This window comes from Tauraco erythrolophus, chromosome 4 (genome assembly GCF_009769465.1).
Source record: "Tauraco erythrolophus isolate bTauEry1 chromosome 4, bTauEry1.pri, whole genome shotgun sequence".
Taxonomy (NCBI): Eukaryota; Metazoa; Chordata; class Aves; order Musophagiformes; family Musophagidae; genus Tauraco; species Tauraco erythrolophus.
Window position 1 is genome coordinate 7122787 of NC_141468.1, and position 23285 is coordinate 7146071.

At 39.3% G+C, this 23285-nt stretch overlaps 1 protein-coding gene across 2 annotated transcripts in view; it reads right to left on the reverse strand.

Annotated features, from left to right (window-relative positions):
- USP6NL (USP6 N-terminal like) overlaps positions 1-23285 on the reverse strand; it is a 135985-nt gene that overhangs the window by 87937 nt on the left and 24763 nt on the right. The window contains exon 1 of one of the 2 annotated variants that reach the window (XM_086610036.1): positions 21043-21115. The exons of the other annotated variant lie outside the window; for it this stretch is intronic. Within the exon in view, the coding sequence (XP_086466162.1) occupies positions 21043-21115 (73 nt within the window). Of the gene's footprint in view, positions 1-21042; positions 21116-23285 lie in introns of those variants that run through there. 2 annotated transcript variants of the gene reach the window in all.

A 23285-nucleotide genomic window follows, 5' to 3' on the forward strand; every position in this document is an offset into this window, starting at 1 on the left:
AGCCATGGTCCCTTGTCCTATCACTACACACCCCCGCAAAAAGTCCCTCTCCAGCTTTCTTGTAGGCTCCTTTTAAGTACTGGAAGGGTGCTAGAAGGTCTCTCCAGAGCCTTCTCTTCTCCAGGCTGAACAGCCCCAACTCTCTCAGCCTGTCTTCATAGCAGAGGTGCTCCAGCCCTCGGATCATCTTCGTGGCCTACTCTGGACTCACTCCAGCAGCTCCATGACCTTCTTGTGTTGGGGACTCCAGAGCTGAACGCAGTATTCCAGGTGGGGTCTCACTAGAGCAGAGTAGAGGGGCAGAATCACCTCCCTCCACCTGCTGGCCATACTTCTTTGGATGCAGCCCAGGATACGGTTGGCTTTCTGGGCTGCCAGTGCACATTGCCAGCTCACGTTGAGCTTCTCATCAAGCAGCACCCCCCAAGTCCTTTTCCTCTCAATCCATTCTCCACCCAGCCTGTACTTGTGCTTGGGATTGCCCCAACCCACATGCAGGACCTTGCACTTGGCCTTGTTGAATTCATGAGGTTCTCACAGGCCCACCTCTCCTGTCAAAGTCCCTCCCTCTGGATGGCATCCCTTCCCTCCAGCGTGTCCACAACACCACACAGCTTGGTGTCATCAGCAAACGTGCTGAGGGTGCACTGAATCCTATGATTGAGTGTTCCTGTTGCACAGAAACAATGAGTTCAGTAATCGGTGCACTAACAGATCTATGTTAGGCAACTATATATATTCCTGCATATATAGAAAGATTACAAACAGTGAGGTAGCTTAACGACATTTACAAACTTAACCGTCAGGTTTTCAATGCTACTTCTCTTAAAATTGATACTTTTATTTCAATACTGATGGAAGATGAAGAGCTACAACACACGCTACAAAGACTTTAAGAAGTTTCCATTACAAGACAAACACAAAGTTAATTCTCGTCTAGGCCTTGGGCACAGGCATCAGGTAAAATATTCATTTATTTGTTAATGCTGAAGTCAATGATGCAGTAAACCTACTAATGAAGATCCACTATGCTCTGTTTAAAAAAAAAAAACAACCAACCAAACAAACAAAAAAAACCCAAACCAATAACAACCACCCACAAACACAGAAAAATCAGAGCATTTGTCATAGACTCTCATATCTCAGCAGAAAGTTACCTGAAATGGCTAAAAAGGATTTTTGAACTCAGTATACAGAAGAAAGTCTACTTCATCCAACCCCAACACTGACAAAATATATCAGCAACACCTATTCCAAGTTACGAGAATGAACTCCAGGGTAATACACAAATAAAGCCTGTTATGAATTTCAGTCCTGCTCAATAACCTGTTTCATTCCAAACAGATTGCTCCCAACCTCTGCAAATTTCATATCCCTTTCAGAATCAAAACCCATAGCAAGAGTCAAGACTTTGTTGAGCCCGTGAAGCTGCATCTGGCAAACAAGTATCCCATAAAAAACACACTGACTGCAGAATCCTCCCAAAGCAGGGCGGACACAAGCTGTTCTATCAGAGAACAAGGGGAACAGCACGTCTGTACTCTGTGAAGCACAAGTTGAAATTCAAACATAGATCCACCCACTGTCTGCACTGTGCTTGTATAAAAGCAAGTAGGACATTCAGCACTGTGGGGAGGGTTCAAGTTCTCAGTGGCGCAGCCTGGACAGAACAGGAGTGACAGGGCTGACTGGTTACCCAGACATCAACAAAACATCAGGACTCAACTCTTCACAGGAAGATCGTTTTGAGCTCTATTATCAGCAGTTGCAGACAGAAAAGCACTTGGTATGCCTAAATTGCCTTTAGATCCTCTTTCTGACCTACAGATGTAGCCATGGTGGTCAGATGGGAAACCTTCCCATGAGGCGCAACACTCATTCTAAAACTCATCAACTTCACACGAATGTTCAAAAAGTTCAAGCCTCAAATTTTCACCAGTGAAGTCAAACCCAAAATAACTTGCAAACAAAATGAGAAAAAAAAAGTGCATCTTGATTACGAGTTTTGGTTCCCTCTGACCTTACCACTGAAGACATTTCTTCAGCACACAGTAAAATCCCAACTTTGCACTTCTATCTCCTTGAAACAACAATTTGTAATGCAGTAAACCAAGGCATCATCTCTGCAAAGGTATTCCCGAAAGATCTAGCAATAGGGTAGGAAATGACGAGGTTGAACATGACAAATGTTGCTCCACCCACAGCATTTTGGAAGGATTAAGAGTTACCACTCCACTGGCTTCAAACTTGATGAAAATCCAATAGCATTTTGTCGACTCTTCCCTCTTCAGCAAAAGTACAGTTATCATCTGCCATCACATAAATAAGTCCAAATGCGAGTGAAAATTACCAAGTGTTTCTCCTGTTTTAGAATGTTTTCTGAAGTTGGTTAATTTAACAGCAGCCTTCCTGTTAGAACAGCACGTTCTTGAAAGAATTTACACAGAACTCAGCCCATATTAAGGCTGGGAAGAGAGAGAGGGAGAGAGAGAGAGAATTTTCAACTTACATTTATTTTAATATAATCTACAGTAAAGACAACAGCTCTTGGTGTGTGTGAGCCACAAGTACAAACATTACTGTACTTAGTCTAGAAATTCTGCTCACTTTTTTACCTCCTTCCCCACCTCACCTTCTTCCCTAGCATAGAAAGTCAAGGGTTGTAACTACTGAACACTGTAAAATTACTCACACATACTCTTTATTTGCCAACTCGCTGTTTTGGAAGAGCACATAAAACCTCAGAATTGACAACAGGGAGTAACAGTTCACATTATTGTGATAATGTGCTATAAAAACGTAGAAAAATAAAAGCATCAGTGAGTGCCTTGTACCCAAGATACAACAGGCTGTTTAATCCCAGGGTAACATTCAAGCTATCTCAGACACACATTGTTGACAAGTTTCTCTGAAAAATGAGTCAGATGCACGTCCTGGGGGAAGTTCCTTCTCTGATTAAAACATTATCACAAACAGCCATTATTCTTCAGGTGCTATTGAGCTGAGATGGCCTTTCATCGAATCACAGGCTCCAACACAAACTAAGTCACTTTTTTTTTTTTTTTTTCAGATTTTCAAGGAGTTTAAATGAAGGCACAAAACAAACACATGGATTTGCAACCCAACTAATCAGGTTTTACTAAATTGAAAATCTTTGGTGGGAATGTAATGAAAGGATACTACTGTTTTGAGTGGTCCAAATCTATTCTGATGCTGTGGATGCAAGTCAAGGCTGTAACACAGCCACAGCACACAGCATCTCAGGGCTGATGGATGTTCAACTTCAACACTGTGGCTTCACTCATGACACTGCGACCTGACACACAGCGTGCCGCAAAAAGGCAACGACCTGTATAATTGCTTTCTGGTAATATAACACCTCCCGAAACTAGAAAAGTGGAAGAGTGACAGTTTACAAACCATGCCTAATGAAAAGCACAAATGTGAACAGCACAAAAAGAGGATACGGGGTGGGGAGGAGGGGGGAATGCAATGCATTATTGGGGAATGGCATTTCGAGAGAGTGATGTACAAAACTGCCAGGATGTAATTAGTTGTCAAGTTAAAGCATGCAGGGGGTCGTCGCCTCTAAGGGGTAAAGCACTTAAAGCCAATAGAAAGGTATTTTAAAACTACACTTTGCATCATAGGTATTTTAATGCACAAAACTACAGGTAAACAACCCCAAAATTAAATTAAATTAAATGAAAAAAATTATTGAGCTGCTCTAAGTTTTTACTGTCTTGTTACACAACTAATTCCATCAGATTTGAGTATCAATTTTCCCACTGCCTTGCACCTGTTTTCATCCTTCACATCTGTGAACGTACATTAGATCAGCAGTATTTTGAATCTCCCTGCATACATAAACAGTGCTGAAATGAAAAAAAAAAAAAATAATCAAAAGCCTAAGGAAAACTCATGGAAATTTCCTTTCCATTAACATAGAGAGAAGCCAACTGCATGGGCTTAGAGAGATGGAGAAGAAATAAGACACAAAAGGTTGTTCCAGAAGTTAGTGCAAAGGAGTCTACTGAAACGTAAGTAACTTTCTGAATGTCAAAAACCTCATAAACAGAGAGAAAAGCACAGGTATTCTCCAAAGCCCACACAACTGAGACCCGTGAAAAAACTTCTCAGAACAAAAGGGATACAAATAAGGTGACTGTAAATCGTTTTCATTTTAAAAACGTTATAGCTACCTTTTAGATAGCTGCAAGTTAATCGATTAGGATACCTTACAAAGAGGGAGCCACCATATTTACAAGCTTCTGCCAAGGTCTGACTGCAGACACAACTGCTATGTGGCCACTTCAGGGCTGGTGAAACAAATTTCATATTCTCAGACTTCAGAAGTAACTGCTTCTCAGAGAAATTGGGACGGCACTACTACTGCAATATCAGGCACTTCCCTGATACATCATTCTGCGATCAGTAATTTAAGTTCAAGCTTATAAATTCATGTAAATAGACAACCAAACAGGTACAGCCTTTCACAGGGGACTACAGGATTTAGACCACATTTTAGTTGAAGGACTTTTCAGATATGTTTCAGAATGAAGAACAACAGTTTGGGAACACAATCATCTGCAGTTGTTTTAATTGTAGAGGAAAAAAGAAAAAGAAGACCATTGAAAATAATGAAAAAGAACTGAAACAGTTTTCATGTTACAGCAACTTTTTAGTATCTTTGTATTAAAATAAATTATTCTGAAGCTGAAAGATTTAAATTTTTTTTAGTTTTTAATTGGAAACAACTGTTTTCCCACTAATAAGACATCTATGAACTCAACTGATGAAAGCTGCATGACAGATAAAAGGCAAGCAAAAATAGGTTGGGGAGGGGAAGCTCATACAAAATACAGCAGAAAAGTTGTTTTAAATTAAAAAGGAACCAGAAGTCGCCAAGAAAGGCAGATTAGTCAAATCAACAAATCCCAAACCAAATCACTATTAAATAACAATTCTACAGCAGCAAGAATTGTTTAAGAGATATCAAATAAATGTTGTGTCCTCCCATCATCTGTCCCCTCCAAAATCACCACACATTCAAGTGTATTCCCATTAATCCTAATTTGATAATCTTTCTAAAAGCTTCCCATATCATGCCACTTCTGTAGCTAGGATGCAAGAGAGAATTGGCTGAGCTTTCCTAACAGCAGTAATGACTTCAGTAGTTCTAACACTTACCAGCTAAAACCGCTCAAAAAAAAAAAAAATCCACTGGCACAGCAATAAATACTGTTTCAAAACCAAATACTACTGATCGATAGTTGGAAATGTTCGGAAGGGTGGGTTTTTTTTTGGACAAGCTTATTCAAGCAAGCAGTACATTAAGAGAGCATAAAGGAAAACGTAGGAGGACATCATTCGGACACCCTGTCCTGCGTTTACAGCGCTTGCTGAACTTTGTCTTCAGCTCTGCTGGAAGTTACTGCGCTGGGTTGTGCTGGTAAATGGGATCACGTGAACGCACTGTAATCCGCAACAGGAAAAACAAAACTGCTGAATCAGCTCATGCTACCATCACCGGCAGTTTAAAGGAACTTGGACTGGAGGGAACTTCTCAAAGTTTAGGTCTGTCCACGTGCCCAGCGTGGCGGTAGTGGATCGACCTTGCCTGCCTGCCAGATGCCCACCAAGCTGCTCTCACTCCCCCTACTCAACAGGGCAGGAGGAGAAAATAAGACGAAAAAACTAATGGGGTGATGGCTTACTAATTACCCTTACGTGCAAAACAGACTTGGCTTGGGGAAATTAATTTATTGGCAATTAAAAATAAGAGTAGGATGATGAGAAACAAAGCCTTCTTCCCAGGCTCAACTTCACTCCTTTGGTCCCAATCCTTCTACCTCCCTACTCTGAGCGGCGCAGGTAGATGAGGAACGGGGTTTGCAGTCAGTCCATAACAGCAGGTTTTGCTGCTCCTTCCTCCTCACGCTCTTCTCCTGCTCCAGCATGGGGTCCCTCCTACAAGACACAGTCCTTCGCAAACTTTCCAGCATGGGTCCTTCCCACGAGCTGCTGTTCCTGCCAGAAAACCTGCCCCTGTATGGGCTCTTCTCCAGGAGCCATAGCTCCTGCAAGGAGCCTGCTCCAGCTTAGGCTCTCCACAGGCTGTAGCCTCCTTCAAGATGTATCCACCTACTCCAGTGTGAGGTCCTCCACAGGCTACAGGGTGGATATCTGCTCCACTGTGGTCCTCCGTGGGCTGCAGCAGTACAACCTGCTTCACTATGGTCTTCACAGGCTGCAGAGGAATCTCTTCTCCGGCACCTGGAACACCACCTCCCGCTTTCTTCACTGACCTTTGTGTCTACAGAGTTGATTCTCACACATTTTTCTCACTCTGTCACAACTGCTGCACTGCAGTTTTTTATCCTTTTTTAAATATCTTATCACAGAGGTGTCACCAGCTTTGCTGATGGGCTCAGCTTTGGCCAATGGAGGGTCCATTTTGGAGCAACCTGGAACCAGCTATGTCTGGTCTCTTATACCGGCCACCCCTGCAGCCCCTATCAAAATCTTGCCACATAAACTCAACATAGTAGCCAACTAGAAACTTTCCCATGAATTTGGCATATACAAACATGAGTCATAAATGTCAGTCTTCAATACATTAATGCACAATCTCTTGATCTCCTTTCTGCCCCTGAAACATCAACCCTATTGGAATTTCTACTCATTCCTAAAAACCTCAAGATACTCTATCAAATGTCAAAATCGTAAATCTGAGATAAGAGACTACTGATGAAGTTCTATAAATAGCGTTTTAGTTTAGATTGGAAGAAGGCTTTTGGAGCAAATCTCCACATCATCTCTATTTACTGTTCTTCAGTTTGCGCTGGGAAGCAACATGGAAGTATGCAAACTGGACTGCTTCCAGATTAAACTGTGAGATGCACTCCTGACTCCAAGTAACATTCTGCCCAAAGAACAAGGCCAAGGTCTGATCTATGCTGAAAAACCTGCCGAAACACAGAGGGATGTCGGCCCCTCGCTTCTCCTCTCTAGATACTACAGTGCCATGCCACTTGTGAACACAGGCACAGTCCATAGGCTGCTCTTCCACTAAATACACGGCACAGGCCCCAGTGCAACCAGTCGTCCTTTGATTTGCCTAAGCATATTTGCTCATTTTTCCCTTTAGAGCCTCCCTGTGCTATTTATAGAACGGCTTTACATCCTTACTAGTTACCAGACAATGACTGTTAATACATGTTCCATCGCTACAAATATTCTTCTGCGAAGCTTTATGCATTATGTAAAATAGGCAATTATCACTGCACAGTTTGGAAGGTCATTCCAATGCCTATAAACTAAACAGTAATGGGAATTGGCGTCTGTGTGGCTTTTTTTATTTTTCATCTATAGATTTGGCAAGCTCCAAACTAGCATTCATCCCACATATTTCAAAACCTAACTAGGGTACTATTTCATAGCACAGAATCGACAAAAACATTTTTATTGATCTACATGTCTCTGATTTGTGTAGCGCGCACGCTCCACACAATGCTCTGTGAACAAAACATTTTCTTTCACCGAGTGATGTGACACGGTGGCTCCAGGACTCGAAGCAGCTGCAGCTTAGATGAGGAAATTTTTCAAAACATGTTAAAGTCTTTTCAATGTACAGCTGTCATGAGAAAAAGGAAGGATTAGTCAGGTTTTTTCTTTTTAGAAGGAGAAAAATTAGGACATAGAGCAACGGTACAGCCGTTTTTCCATCACACAGCAAAGTGCAATGCCTGAAATCAGCAGTATATCACTCACCGGGGAGCTTTGGAAGCATCCCAAGAACACCCAACGCTTGAAAATGATGAAGAATCGTTCCACTAATCCAAACAATGTGACTTTAAATGAAAGAGAAAATATTTCTCTAGGAAGGATCACAGCATGTTCATGTTACTAAACTACCTTCATTAGTACAAACAGCATTTCCTTTTCTATCAGAAAGGGGAGGTCTCAGATCGAGGCAACTTCTCACATTCCAGTTAAGACTCGTGAACTGTACTAAAACTATTTCCTTCAGACTACTGCTATTTCCCACTCAAAAATCAGGTATAACAACAAAAGCTACACTTCCATTCTAACTGTGATAGGAATCAGTGAACCAAAATTATTAAAATTAACATTCTGAAGCATATATTTCTAAAAACAAGCCTGAAACTTAGCCTTAACCTCTGAAAAATACTCCTGACAAAAGAGAGAGAAAAAATGGCATGGAAAAGAGTGCCCTTTAGTTAAAATATTTTTGGGAAAAATCTAGCACATAGTGTAAACTAGCAGACATGGTGAAACTTGCCTGTTCACACTCAGGTTCTCCTCCTCCAAATGCTTACATATTAATGTTGCCTGGTGCATTCGATAAATCTCAAAAGAAAAATACGTCTCATCTAAAAACAAGGAAAAGAAAAAACTAAACATTTTCCCTTCAATTTCCAGAGAATAAAAATATTTGCCAGTCAATAAACACAGAAAGTTTTGTGCAATCTGATTAATCCATAGCTTGCAGGCCTCTGCCACTTGCTTTTGGAGAAATAATGGACAGGAAAATTACATTTTGAACACTTTGATTTCAGATATAACTGATGCCTGCATTGGTGCAAGAAGAGCAAGGCACAGACATCCCTTACACCACTATGACATGAATGCTGAGAAAAAAAAACATTTTATTTTTACATTCTTAAATAGAAATACATTTTTCAATGAAGAAATAAAACAAACGGAAATAAAGAGATTTCTTTTCCTACCATCCCACTTATATTTCATTAATATCTGCATTAGACTACTATCACATGGAGTAAAGACCACCTGCTAACGTGCCAGAGGAATGGAGCATCTGCATTGTGATAACGTGTCATTCTGACAGCACAACAGTGCCATCATGCAACAAACGATTATGTTTAAAAAACATTAAAATAAAGCCAAAAAAAAAAAAACCACACCCTACACAGGGTGGGAAGGGAGGGAAAAATACCAACTACTACACACAACTTTCACTCCTCAAGGACAAGTGGTTTCAACTGTGTGCATCAAATTATACCTGGCTTAAAAGCTACAAAAACCCCAAAGCCTACAGAACACCCTGACGCTAAAGGCACAATTAAATCCTACATGACTCTTCAAATAGCTCTTGCAGATTTCTTGCTCAAACTGCAAATTCCACGTTAAGTATGCACTCGAGGTATTTCCAAGTGGCAGTGGAAAACACCTGCAATCCAGCAGCAGCACTGCAGCAATATCTGGCAAACAAGAGTATCAAAAGAAGTCCACAAGCTGAATATCAATGAGCTGCTCCATATGGACAGAATCTGCTCCGGTCAGCGAGCCCGGACTCATTTTCCAACAGAGCCCTGGTAGCCAGCAGGTTCCAAGATTTATATCGCACTCATCACTGTGGCCTGTGGTGAAGAGTTGAGTGACCACGACTAACCACTGTGACACCCGACACGAGTGTCACGCTCTTCTCCTGGGCAGGAGTGTGTGCAATCAAGTGTCCTCAGAAAATTTCTATTTTCTTTTATTTGAGTATGTTGTCATGCAATAACACTAAAGAAGGGAATGGTAGGAAAAAGAAACCTACATCACCTGGGACGTGACGCAGAAGGCAGTAGGGTTTGTCCCTCATGGAAATCATTCCCACCAAGGACCTGCCCCCTCCAGGTACAGCTAGAAAATGCTTCGTTAGCTGCTTTATTAGCAGCAGTCCTGAGCATCTGTGTACTTATTTTCTCATTTCCACCAGAATTTAATTAACTGACATTAATTAAGTTTTCTGTTTGATCTGGAAATTCAGTTCAAATTAACATTTTTATGGATAGTTTAATACTAATGCTGACAGATAGTTTCTTTTAGAAAAAGCTGCTTGGACTTGCAACCAGAAAGATGAAACAGGGGAACCTATTCCACTGAGAAACCAATATTTTTATTTGCTATTAGATATGACCAACTAAAAAAACCTGGATATGTTATCTGAGTTGAGAAGTCTGGATGTTTTGCTTACAAGATATACCAAAAGATCTAGAAGCTCAGTAGGACATAAAAACACTTTGAAGAAGCCAGATAAGATGTCCAAGAAAGTTGTGAACTGCCAATATACACCAAAACACTAAGCCACCTGAATGTTATAATTATCTGTCATAGAAAATGTCCAGTTGAGACCCTGTCACTTTGAAATATTCGCCATATTTTAAATTATTAAAAACAGGCAAACCTATTAGCATCTATCTCTGCACTATTGCTTATTCCTTTCCACTGCAGTTTAACAAAGAAATTGTCACCTTCTTCAGCTGTAAGTATATTAAATAAATTCCATGCAAGCTTCATAACTGATTAACATGGATGCTAACATTCATATTTAACATTAGATTCTAAATTTCGTAAGCATGAGGACAAAATACTGGAAATTCAACAATTTAAGGCAAAAAAAAATAAATCAGATGATCCCTCATGGCTTTAAGTGTGCACATCTCAACAGCACAAGTTTTTCAGGAAAAAAAACACCATACTTTGTAGTATCGAATAATGTCAACGTCACACTTGAAGAGTCCACAAGAAGAAAAAAATTTCATGTACTTGAAAATAGCATAGGCACAATTGCCACGATCTTACCAAAATCAAGGTCAGAAAAATATGTTGAATGGAACTACAAAAATGCAAGACAGAGAACGAGGCTTGTTTTTCTGGATCTTTCAAGCAGAGCTTCCCACTCTTGTCTCAAAAGTATTCAAATCCAAAACTAAAATGCCTGGGCTTAGTTGTAAAACTCACATCACAATAAAAGAACAAGAGCAGCAACCAAAGGAAAGATATTGGACACAACACCTTTCGCCAGATCCGGGCGCAAGATCTTGTCTCTATTCCAAACGTATTGGACAAACACCTCAGGCAAAACAGGATCCTTGTCTCGGTTGTGGTATCACTGAAACCAGAAATCCAAACACATTCATCCTTGCAGCTCAAGCTCCAAACTATGTAACCCATTAACCTTCTGAAACATTAAGCAAATACTTGACTGAATCCCTAACTCCCCACACACAGCTGCCCTCTTCTTTCAGGAAACCCAGTAAAGCCACCTTGTTTTCAGTTGGTCTTTCCACCCAGCTGCCAGGTTTCCCTCTGCCGCAGTGAAACCACAAGGATGAGTTTGTGCACGTACTGCAGCTCCAGCTCAGCGTCAGTCCCATGCTTTACACAAACTAGGAGGTCCAGACAGATTTGACAGCACACATCCACTTACTGCAACCAGTAAAGATTAAACTGATCCTCAATACCACAAGTTTTAAAAAGAGATTTAATAAGAGGCTTCATTTCTCCTGTTTTACTCAGCCAGTAGTAGGACCAAACCAATGAATTTGAATTGTAAAAAGCTCTGAAGGCCACACAGGGACATCCCAGCAGCACAAGATGGCCTATTACCAGAAGAGGATAAACAGCAACTTACAACCACATATCATCATGCAGTCTTTCCAGCTTGCGTGTTGCTTGCCTCCATTTTTCACTTTTTTGTGTCAATAAGAATTTCAACCAAAGCTATACTTAGATTTCTGTCATTAGCTGAAGAAGAGCAGCTTGTTTAAACTCCTGCAACATAAGTGAAACCAGCCCAGGGTTTGCAGCTCACTATTACTTTATGTTTGACCGTCCTTGGATGGACTGAAAACGACCACAGCAGTCAGCAATTCTAGCGAGTGAACAACACCAAAAAAAAAAATCACCACCAAAAAAAACTTCGACTATAGTCACAAGCAGACAAACTATATTCAGTCTTTAAACCACTACTGAAACTTGCTCCAAGACGAAGAGCGGCCACTGCCAGCAGGGAAGTCGGCTTTCTGCGGTTCACTCCAAAGAGAGCGGAATCAAACTGAAGAAGGATGATGACATTGCCTGTCAGGGAAATCGCAGAGGTTTGGGTGCTTTTACTCCTTGGGGTCTTAGAGCTACAGAAAGACTGCTTTTTTTTTTGTGGACATCAGAAACTGTGGAACTTCACCATCCTCAAACAGCCTTCACACATCTTTTGGGGAAACAAAGGAAGAGAAGAGGGCACAGCCACGCAGCCTGCACAAACAGCTTTTACTGCTGCCTGAAGCCATAAATAATTATTTGTAACATAGCTGGTTCTAAAGCTTTCTAACAATAGCATCAAACACCTTGTCAGAAGCATCAAACTACAAGTATAACAAGCAATTGGGCTTTTTTAACTCTTTTCTAGTATTTTTTTTAAGTGCTTTTTCATCTACAGAACAAGAATTGTGAACTCTGTAGCTATGTACAAACACATACACCCTGAAGAAACAATAGGTTTTTTTCTTGGAGTTTTTCACTGTGTTTTAGTGGGGTTTTTGAGTGGTGTTTTTTTTTAAATAAAAAGGTCAGGTCAGCTTTACTGGTACCAACATAGCTGTGCTCGTTAATACCAAACTGAATTTGTGTCCCATCTAGCAGAAACATCACTGTGAACCTGTTGTGTTTTTCCCCATTACACTACTGCACAGTTCCTTACTCTTTTTCAAACCTACTTTTTAACAGGAATATTTTATGTTAAGCTGCCACATTCCCCATATGCTACAAATAAGAAACCTAAAGTTGTATTTCAGGATTATTGATAATATTACAGTTAACAATTGTTAGGGTTTAGGGTCTCGTCCCCCAACAAAACCCCTACACATACTGGAATAATAAATCATGGTATGAAGCTGGAGATCAGTTGTCTTAATGGTGCTCTCCTTCTTGTAAATTAGTTCATTTTAGTTGACTAACATTATTGCATAAAGAAAGAACAACAGCCTACAAATACTTGAGAAGGGATGGTGGGGAGGTGGGGGAAGGGCTCTTTACATTAGTGATGGGTGATAGAACAAGAGGAAATGGGTATAAGCTTAGTCAGGGGAGATTCAGGTTGGATGTTAGGAAGTATTTCTTCTCTGAAAGGGTTGTCAGCCACTGGAATAGGCTGCCCAGGGAGGTGGTTGAGTTCCCATCCCTGGATGTGCTTAAGAATAGGGGGGATGAACTGCTTAGGGATATGGTTTAATGGGGATTAGGGACAGTTGGACTGGATGATCTCTAAGGTCTTTTCCAACCTAGAAATCTATGAAATCTATGAAACAAGAAGTAATTCATTTTCTCTGTAGTTGCCCTGTAGCTAAATAAAATTCAAGCTATCTGTATTAATTTTGTTAAGCCATAGACCAATTCCCAAGATAGAACATCTAAGTACTCTGTTAAGTGATGCTACCTGCCTAATAATCAAAGACCAAATAAACAGACACTGCAGTCAGTCAGTAACAGCTACATATGGCTAAGCAGCACGGCGACCTTTCTTAATCACTGCATCTGGCATCAACATAAATGAGAAGAATGAAATATTTTAAGCATTTATTATTTTTTTTTAATAAAGTAAAAAAGGCAGTAAATTGTCAGGATAAGAAACTCAAGAAAAAAGCCATAATGTAAGTATACTCCCTGAAAGTTATTACTATTCAAAGTGAGAGAAATGCCAGCCACAGAAATAGAGTATTTTAGGTAAAAATCCTCTAGATGAGTCACTGTGTGTCCACTTGTTCAATGACCCAATTGCATTATTATTTGCTTGTGTTTGTATCGTCCTGAGGTGGAAGTCCTCATACTCGTGTAGTAGCACGTCTCAGTGGCACCTCACGCTAGAATCAGCCAGCACCACCACTGAAGGAAGGTCACCTCCATGTATTTACTCACATCCCACTGCTGGCTTCTCCTTCGAGCCAGCACGCACATCTGTGAACCTGCATCAGCAACTGGATTGCTTGAAATGATTAAAACTAGCTAAGATTAAAACTAACTCAATAATAAAGAAATAGTTTAATTCGGATCAGCTTCCCAATTTGAATCATTATATGGCTATACAAATGCTTGTGAAGCTCTGCACGGATTTGAATTGGGATGAGGAGACAAAATGAGTGGCAGAAGCAAGGCAGAAGTGAATCTTTAAGGAGTCATTTATGCTAGCATTAATTATCTGTGAAACTACAGCTGAAAGGCGTAAGTTAACACAAATATAATAACGTCAGTAGAGCTTGTTGAAATACATTGCAATTTTGTCACATCGGTAGAAACTTAACCATGGTAAATAATGAATTGAAGCTGTATATGCGTACTGATGAGCTGCAGAATACAATAAATTATCTTGACTGCCATAGGCAGAGTTTCCTATTTAATGACACCAAAAAAAAAGATTTAGCTCCCTGCTGTCAGACTTGGCAGCTCATTGAACAACTTGTCAAGTTCATTTTTATTTTAATTAATAAATAAATAAAATTTACTGTTTGTCTACATTCTAGTCTTATGAGAAAAAGATAGCTCTTCTCCCCTGTCCATTCTACACTGAAAACTCAAAATAATTCGAGATCAGGTTTAGAAGTCACAGAATCACAGAATGTTAGGGATTGGAAGGGACCTCAAAGGATCATCTAGTCCAATCCCCCTGCCGGAGCAGGACCACCTAGATCAGATCACACAAGAACGCATCCAGGCAGGTTTGGAACATCTCCAGAGAAGGAGACTCCACAACCTCTCTGGGCAGCCTGTTCCAGTGTTCTGCTACCCTTACTGGGAAGAAGTTCTTCCTCATGTTTAAGTGGAACCTCCTATGTTTCAGCTTATATCCATTTCCCCTTGTCCTATCATTGGATGCCAGTGAGAAGAGCCTGGGTCCATCCTCATGGCAGTCACCCTTTCCATATTTATAAACATTAATGAGGTCCCCCTTCAGTCTCCTCTTCTCCAAGCTAAAGAGACCCAGCTCCCTCAGCCTTTCCTCACAAGGGAGATGCTCCACTCCCTTCATCATCTTTGTGGCCCTGCGCTGGACTCTCTCCAGCATTTCCTTGTCCTTCTTGAACTGAGGGGCCCAGAACTGGACACAATATTCCAGATGCGGCTTCACCAGGGCAGAGTAGAGGGGGAGGAGAACCTCTCTCGAACTAAGTCTAGAAAATCTTCTATCCAGCATTTTTCAGTTATAATATCCAACCTGGATTATAACAGTATTCCTTCAACAATAAAATAACCATGACTACTCGGCTTTCATTCATAGTCACATGAACTGTAGTAACACTGGTTGTACGGAGGAACTGCTAAGAGTCAATAGCCTGTCTTCAAGCAAGAGGTCACACTAGATTATGATAATCTCATCTTCCCTTTAAACATAACAATTCTTCACATCAGCTTTTCAAGGTACACTGGAATGAGAAGATTTATTTTCTACCTCATAGATACAGTCTGAGGAAGCTGAAGTTTTTCTTAGGGTTCTTTTAACCTAAAATAACATTAAATAACAGTTTTGTCCATCAGAAGACACCGCAGGGAATTAAAGGTGATTGTTTTTCAAATAAAACATTGAGGAAAACTCTATGTATCATGAAATCACACGAACTGGAAGGGATAAAATCAAAAATCTGAATTCTATTTGATTTTTTTTTTTCCCTAAATGTGAGACAAATCCATCTCCATCTATCCATTTTATGCAAAATATCATTTGGGTTTCATTAATAACTTAAAACGTCTCCAGAAGTTATCCAGTCCTGCTGCATTCTTTGTCTATGTTCAGTTTCCCTGGAAGATAAAAGATGATTAGCCTGTGAGGAAAGGCGCAAGATCAGGACCACAGGAAAAAATTTCTGATAGCGGAAGTTGGCACCAAAGGGATAAAGGCAAGAAACCACTGTATTTATTTATTTTTTTAATACTCCTGAAAAAGTTTAAGCAATCTTTGAAAGCATTACTAATTTATTCAGTATTTTGGTTCTGGTTCAGGAGTACGAGGGTGGTGAAAGAGCTTTCTTCAGAAAAATAATCTTATTATTATTGGTTTGCATCAGAAAGCATGTATATGCTTTCATAACATCACTTGCTCAATCCAATTACACAAAAAGTCCCAGCTATCATGACAGTTCTTGCATACAACGACCCTTTGTGGGACTAACCCAGAGGTCAGCAAAAAGAACATGAGATTCTCCTGTGAATCTGAAAAGGAATCAGGATCTTCTATCACCTGGATTGGAAGAATCACAGAAGATGCACGTGTGGCTATGATATACACCAAAAACTTGAAAAACTGGGCCAAGCTTAGCACAAATGACCTGCTGCTCAACAATGGTCAAGAACTTCTCCCATAAATTCCTCAAGAACTTGTCAAGCTTTAGGCTGCACACTGCATTCAGTCAGTTTATATGCATGCTTTGTGGAACTTTACTTGAAAGCAAACTCCAATAACATACAGTTCTGCTCTTCAGAGAATTCATCGCAAAAACCAGGAATTCTTAAGATTTTTATTTTAAATAGACATTTCCTACACAGTGTTCATTGCAGAGTGTAGGCAATGAAAAGTAGGCAATTCTAAAAAGTAGGGCAATTCTAAAGCAGTGAAGCAAATCCCTATAAGCAGACACTGAAATGTAAAATAAATTAAAAAAAGTAGAAAAAGAGTAAAAAATGCCTTACACATATATAAAAGTCACTTAAGAATAAAATAAAAAAAAAATCCTAAGAAATAGAAAGGAAAAAGTATTTAATTCTTTCTGAAGAAAAGCAGGAAGTTAAAAAGAAATGTTAAAAGAAAATCAGGTAACCCTGAAACCTCCAACTCCTGAAACACTCAGCCTTCTGTGCAAAGATGTTGTAACAAACAGAAAAAAAATCAAGAGACTGTGAAGAGAGTTTCCGCCATTTCGCTAGTTACCTTCAGGGAATGCATTTGATTATACCTTTCCTCTACTATCAATCACCAAGGGTAATGAGAAAATACCATGGTTACTTGATGTGAGACCTTTATTTCATTTTCTCCGTTTTGCAACTAATCAACTTAGTCTATTCCAAAAGAAATAAACGCAAAAAAGATGGCAGATTTCTTACCAAGCCTAAGACTGGAATATAAAGTATCATCTGCCAGCGAATTCAGGCAGTAACTTCCAAAGTGTGAGCTATTACTGGCACATTTAAACATGATTATCCTTGTCTGGCCCAACATTTACATACCTCCTAGGCCCACATTTCCAGAATGAAAATTATCTTTTAAACTGAAGATATCCATAAGCTTTGTCTGCAAACTCAAAAGCTGGGATAAGATATACCACCCAAAGAAATATAAGGGATTTCTGACGACCATTATCTTTGGCTTACAGCTCAAACACTGCAGTGACCAAAAACACGTCTCCCATGGAAATCTGTAAAAATCTCAAACCAAAGGTTGCTCTCAGGTGTCTCTCTCTTACACTAAACCACTCCATGACTTTTTAGTTATGTGACTTTGAATTAGTTGTCTCATCTACTTCAAGTATTTTAACACGACGTCTCTTTTTACATCCTGACATCAAGATGATGCTGGCAATTAAGCTCTGCTGTGGCCATCTGCAAAAGGAAGGAGGGGTGAAAGAAGTAAACATGAGTATTTCTTTATTAAACAACTTGGATTTCAACTAGAATTTCAGTGACAGAAGAAACAAAATAATTAATAGATTTATACTGTACATGGATTTCTCTAGGAGAAGTAACATTTGAATTGTTTCTTAAAATTCACAAAGGCTTCAGATCTTGTGAAATGTTTGGCTTTGAATTAGAACGCTTATCAACGGAATTTTATACTGGCATGACTTAGGACTTTATCCAAAGGCAGACTTCCAATCTCATAAATTGTTTAACAAATTCAAGTCTTTTTAAATAAAATAATGGCAACCTCTTCGAAACGTCTTTGTAACTTCATGTTCACCTTCAAACTTACAGAGCATGTAAAGTGTTACCCCAACAACAACAAATGGGATAAAGGCAATTTTTTCCTTTAACTGACCTGATGTTATCTAGATCTGTTAAGGGCCTGGGTTTTCACAAAAACAAAAATTATATAAAGCAAACAAAAAGCTTTACATACTCAGCTTTCACTGCAACTGGAAAACTATGGAACACAATTACAGGGTGGGTTTTTTTCTTTAAAAAAAAAAAACCAACCAAACAAAAAAAGGATTCGAGTTTTATGCGGCATAATAGGATTTTTAAAAGGAATGGAAATGTGAGACATTATAAACCAAAACTTACTGTCGAGCTCATTGCAGGTATCACTAAGCAAGGACCTAAGAGGGCTGACGAAGGACCTTCTGATGTCAGCCTCAACAGTCAAAGACTAAAGACAAAACTGTAACCACAGGACAAGGTGGATACTCACGTTCACACAGCCAAACTATTTGCAGGATTTAGTCTTGTGTTTGTAAACCACCCTTTTATCAAACTGTTATAACACAGAAAATGAAATTTAATTTAACTAGTGGCATGGGTCAAGGCCACAATGAAAATGAACTCTGGCCTGTAAAAAACAGGTGAGACTCAGCAACTTTGGCAGGCTGTTAACTATCCCATTAAATCCACATCTCAACAGAGGAAATGTTAATAACAGGTTCCTTTTAAAACACATTCTGCAGGACTTTCTACTGCAGGGATTGAATTTTCTTCTCCATAGTAGCTATGCTTACCATAAACCTTATAACAAGCTTCTGTTGTTGAACCATGGATGAAAAAATACATTCTTTTGGCTAGTAACTGAGTTTCTAGGTCTCAGCCTGAAAACATACGTTGAGAAAATTGAAGGTAGGAGGAATCCTTTCCCCCATAACCTTGTGTACTGTTAATAAAAATAATTATACAGTTAGAAGATTCATTCAATCTTAAAGAAGAAATGTTTTAAACTAGGTACAACACAGGAAATATGCAATTAATACATTATACTGTTTTGTAACTTTCTGAGTTAATAACTTTCTGAGTGCAAGTTAAGCCCCTACTGAAGACCATGCTCTTCCTCCACTCCCCACACACAGTGAACCTTCTGCCAGTACCTGCTCAGTTATACTCCATTTCAGTTATCTTGAGTTTCTATTTTTCATGACAAGGGATAGAGATTTTACAGAAAATGGTTACAGAAGTCGAGAACAATGAACATCAGACATCTACCTGATAAGTTATATTCTAATGATAAACACACTTTTTTAAGGGGAAGAACAGGATGGACCGAAGGAGCCTTTATCTTTACCAACACCAATTTGAAAGCACATTGGTAAACACTTCACATCTCATCCCTGAGGTCTCAATGAATTCACCTCACATTCACACTGGGCTTCCTAGCAACTCTTCCTTCACAAATACATTTTTCCATTTACTGAAAACAATAATGAGAATGAGTCATTTCTGTAGAATACAGTCCTTCCCATACACCAGATGCCTAATGTCGCATGCTGTGAAAAAAAAAAACACCAAACCACCACTAATGCCCACTCAGATTGCTGCATTTATCACAGAAGTCTGTCAGCACTTTGCATTTTTTGTAAATGTTTTCTTCAGAATGTTTGAATTTTTTTTAATAAGATCTTAATATTGCTTGTAAAAATGTACTACCAAGTTCTAATTAGATGTTAGCTCTTACAGCTCAGTTACTAGCAGTTTGAGAATACCAACCAAACAGTGACCCAAAATCACTAACAAATGGAGAGGAAAAAGAAAAAAAAAAACAAACATAAAAAACCCCAACAACTCAAAGCTTCGGAACTGAGAAAAATTAGTATTTTCTTATGGTTTTCAAGTATTTCCCTTCCAATTCCACCGAATCTGTTCCAATAAACATTTTTTTATATATTTTTGGTGTTATCTTTTTAAAACAGCTCTTACAGTACTACAAAAATCTCACCTGACTAGCTAGCTAGACGCAGAACAGACAAATAGAACTCCTGTCCCCTTTGTTTTCCTCTGTAACTAGTAGAGCATAAGTACACAAACAAAAAACTGAGCAGTGAACGGAGAACTGAAAACGAGTAATTCACTCTGATGCAATTATACAACTGCTAGGTTGGATGTTCAACCAGTCACTGCAAAATCTAAGGAAGTAACTAGAAGTTTGGTTTTATGAAATGCATGCCTTTTTTTTCAGAATAGGACAGCAGCAGAGCCCAGTTCTATCTTCACACATTTTGTTTTCTCAGAGGTGTTTCATTAACTAACTTACTAGAATTACAGCAGGCTGATGTTATTAGATGAGCGATTTAAAATAAAGCTACTTGCCTACAGCCACACGTTACCCTGTAAGGCAGAACAGAACAATGACATTGTAACAGGCAGACATAGATGCTATAGATCCTAAATTATGCATGACCTTTTCAGCACAAATAAAGTGGTCCTAGAAAATTAATTCTAGTAAGAAAGGAATGCAATTTTTAAGACATCTCTGCAAATTATTTAGTTCTTCTACAAACCCTCTATTCAGCAATTGCAAATAAATATGATGTAAAAGTAAAGATGAAAAAAAGTGTTTAATCAGTTCCTAATTAGATAAGTATGCCAGATACAACAAAGGATGGCACTACTTTAGCAAAAGAAAACCAACAAACATTCAACACACTGAAGAGAACAAGAAAAGCATTTAACATCAATTAATTTCAAACAAGAATTGAGTATTTCAAGTAATGTTTTGTACACTTGCAAGAGCCATTCGGATTTTGAAATTAGTTGTAATCTAGAAATAATCTCATTGTAAAACCCGAACAGCAGTGCAGCTGTGTACTTTTCAGTCTCTCTCATTTCCATAAGCACTAAAGAATCCTATTTTTGCTCTTATTCTCATTTAGAACATTAAGACTCTAAAAACTGTTCTGATGGGATTACACAGAATACAGATGCTATTTTCACAGGCTGAGCTATCCGGACAAGAAAAATGTTTTTACCACAGAAAAAATAAGGAAAAGATATTTAGAACAACAGTAGCAGTTACAAATGCTGACATAAACTCCATCTTCAGCACAATAAACGTCATCGGGATTCTCTTTGGGAAAGCTGCAGTTGCAAAACGATAATAATTAGGCTTAATATAGTTCAAAGCTAAATTATGGCAGCTGTACATGCCACAACAAAGAACATTTTTAAGTATCAAGTACACACTTAATTTAACTACAACCAGACTCCAAAATATTTCTGATTTACGATAAATTACTCAGAACACTGAATACATCCCAGTGCTGCTCTTACCTTTCTTAGCAGCATCTGTTCTCCGTCTTGCTGGCGACACCAGATCCTTTACAATCTGCAGCACTTGAATCATTGCTCGTTAGCAAGATCAAAGAGCCTAGATGCTCCTCTCAAATTCCAACAGGTTTCATCACTACATGTTATTACACAGCTGTCTTCAATACGCCCAAGCAAAACTGATGCAGGAACAACTACCTTCACAGAAAGATTTCTGCCTGACGATTCTACAGGCTGGGGTGATGGATTTAAAGTGACTTCAGCAGAAGGAAACAAAAAACTGCAAGCAGTCCTAAATGTATTTCTGCAGAACATTTTAAAATTATCTACTGCAGAGAACACATACCGATTTCTCTAAATAAAGTTTAAAGGAAACATTCACACCACAAAGTAACTAAAGGAAACACCACTTGAAATAAATGCCAACAGATGCAACACACTCCCGTAGGCTCAGTATCTAAGGAGCATCTCTGCATCCTCTTTTAAAGTCTGTCTCAATTCATGAAATTTCGTGTAACGCTTTGAGGGAGCTATGGGAACAGTGCAGAGCCAGCATCAGACCTACTAACAGAATTAAAAATTAAATCTAGCTTGCTAAGCTCCATCAGGCACAAGCAAGCACCCGCTAAAAAGAGCCATTCGGTTCCTCTTCTCCCCCCTTGAACGCACACCTCTGACACCCTTGTACGTGACGGGAATTCTTGCACACCGGGAGGCACGCTGGAAATCCTGCTGTATTCCAGGCGTCCTTCTCTCTCCCACCACCAGAGGCCCAGAGAACTGTTTCAGCTAAGGCATTATCATCACTTCTGTCAGGTAATTTTAAGCAGACAAATTGCAGTATGCGCCCCACAACATTTTTAATGCCATTTGGAAAACGTACAAAGGCACTTCAGAAATGCCTTTTGTCAGAGCCTCTACGGAGCTAACAAAAAAAATCATGAGAAATCGTGTTTTATATGATCACATTAAATAACTGTCAGCCCTGAAGAGGCTCTGTGAACACTTTAGGAAACTGAATTCCTACAGAGCATTGCAAGGCCTTGCCTACACAGAGAGCAATTTAGGAAGCCAACTACATTTTTTTTTAAACCATAACATTAAAACAAACCACAGGCCACAACCGAGGCACAGAAAGACATATTCTCTGGCCTTTAGACCTGTTCCTGTTGCTCCAGTGTTAGATGATGGGGGGGAGAGGTCATCTCTTTCCAATTCCAGCTAATCACAAGCGTTTCAGATTTTATATTTGCTGGCATATTTATTCACACGCATGTTGGTCTCTTGAAACACAGACAGCGTAGGCACGACAAACAGTTTCTATTATGTCAGTCTCATTTACAGCCTGCCCATTAATCCACCTCTGCCAGAAGTAAGAGCATCCCAAAACACTACCCTATATGGTTCGGCAAAACAAAGACACTCTGTGACAAGCTGTTCAATTCCTTCTCCCACTCTGTAAATATTAAAGTGTCTACTTCGAACCATTAGAAACAGAACTATCAACTTCCTATATTGAGAAAACTTTCTAACTTCTGTACATAAACTTAAATTTCAGGCTTCTGATAAGTGACTTTATATGCAGAGGGGCATGGAAAAGATTACCATAAACAGATATTTCCAGAACAACTATAACTTCAAAACATTTAAATAACATGTAGAATGCAGGGTTGTCTGGTAAAGTTTACCTTAAGGTCCTTTACTTAATAATCTGGTCCTCAAAATTCCCGCTGTAAGAACTTTCCCACTATGTTCTTGCCACGACATGGGGGCAGTTTTATTTGATTGAGTTATTTGATAATTTATCTTCCAGCTAAAGATACAAACTCAAAGACACATCTTTACTTACAGCTACGTTACACTGAAAGCTTCCTTTGAAAAGCCGACTTCTGAGTGTATGGTTCATGGAAGAACACAACTACATTTACAACTCTACTAAACTTTTGATGGTCTTTATATAAACATATTAAGGATGGAAAACAGAAAAGAGGAAAAAAATAAAGAAAAAAGGAGGAGGGTAGAATAAAATCTTCAGTAAAAACATCTGCTTAACCAACTAAGCATGAATATACCCTGCAGATCCTGAAGGTGGTTTTTAACTGCACTAGATGATCTCATTTCTACAGCAAGGTTCTCAAGTGCTGGAATAAGGAGAGGATGGTGGACTGACAAAGAGTAACAGCAGGGAGGAGGGAGCAGAGGAAAGAAGGAAGGAATAGGAGGCATGATTTGTACTTGCTTTTGTG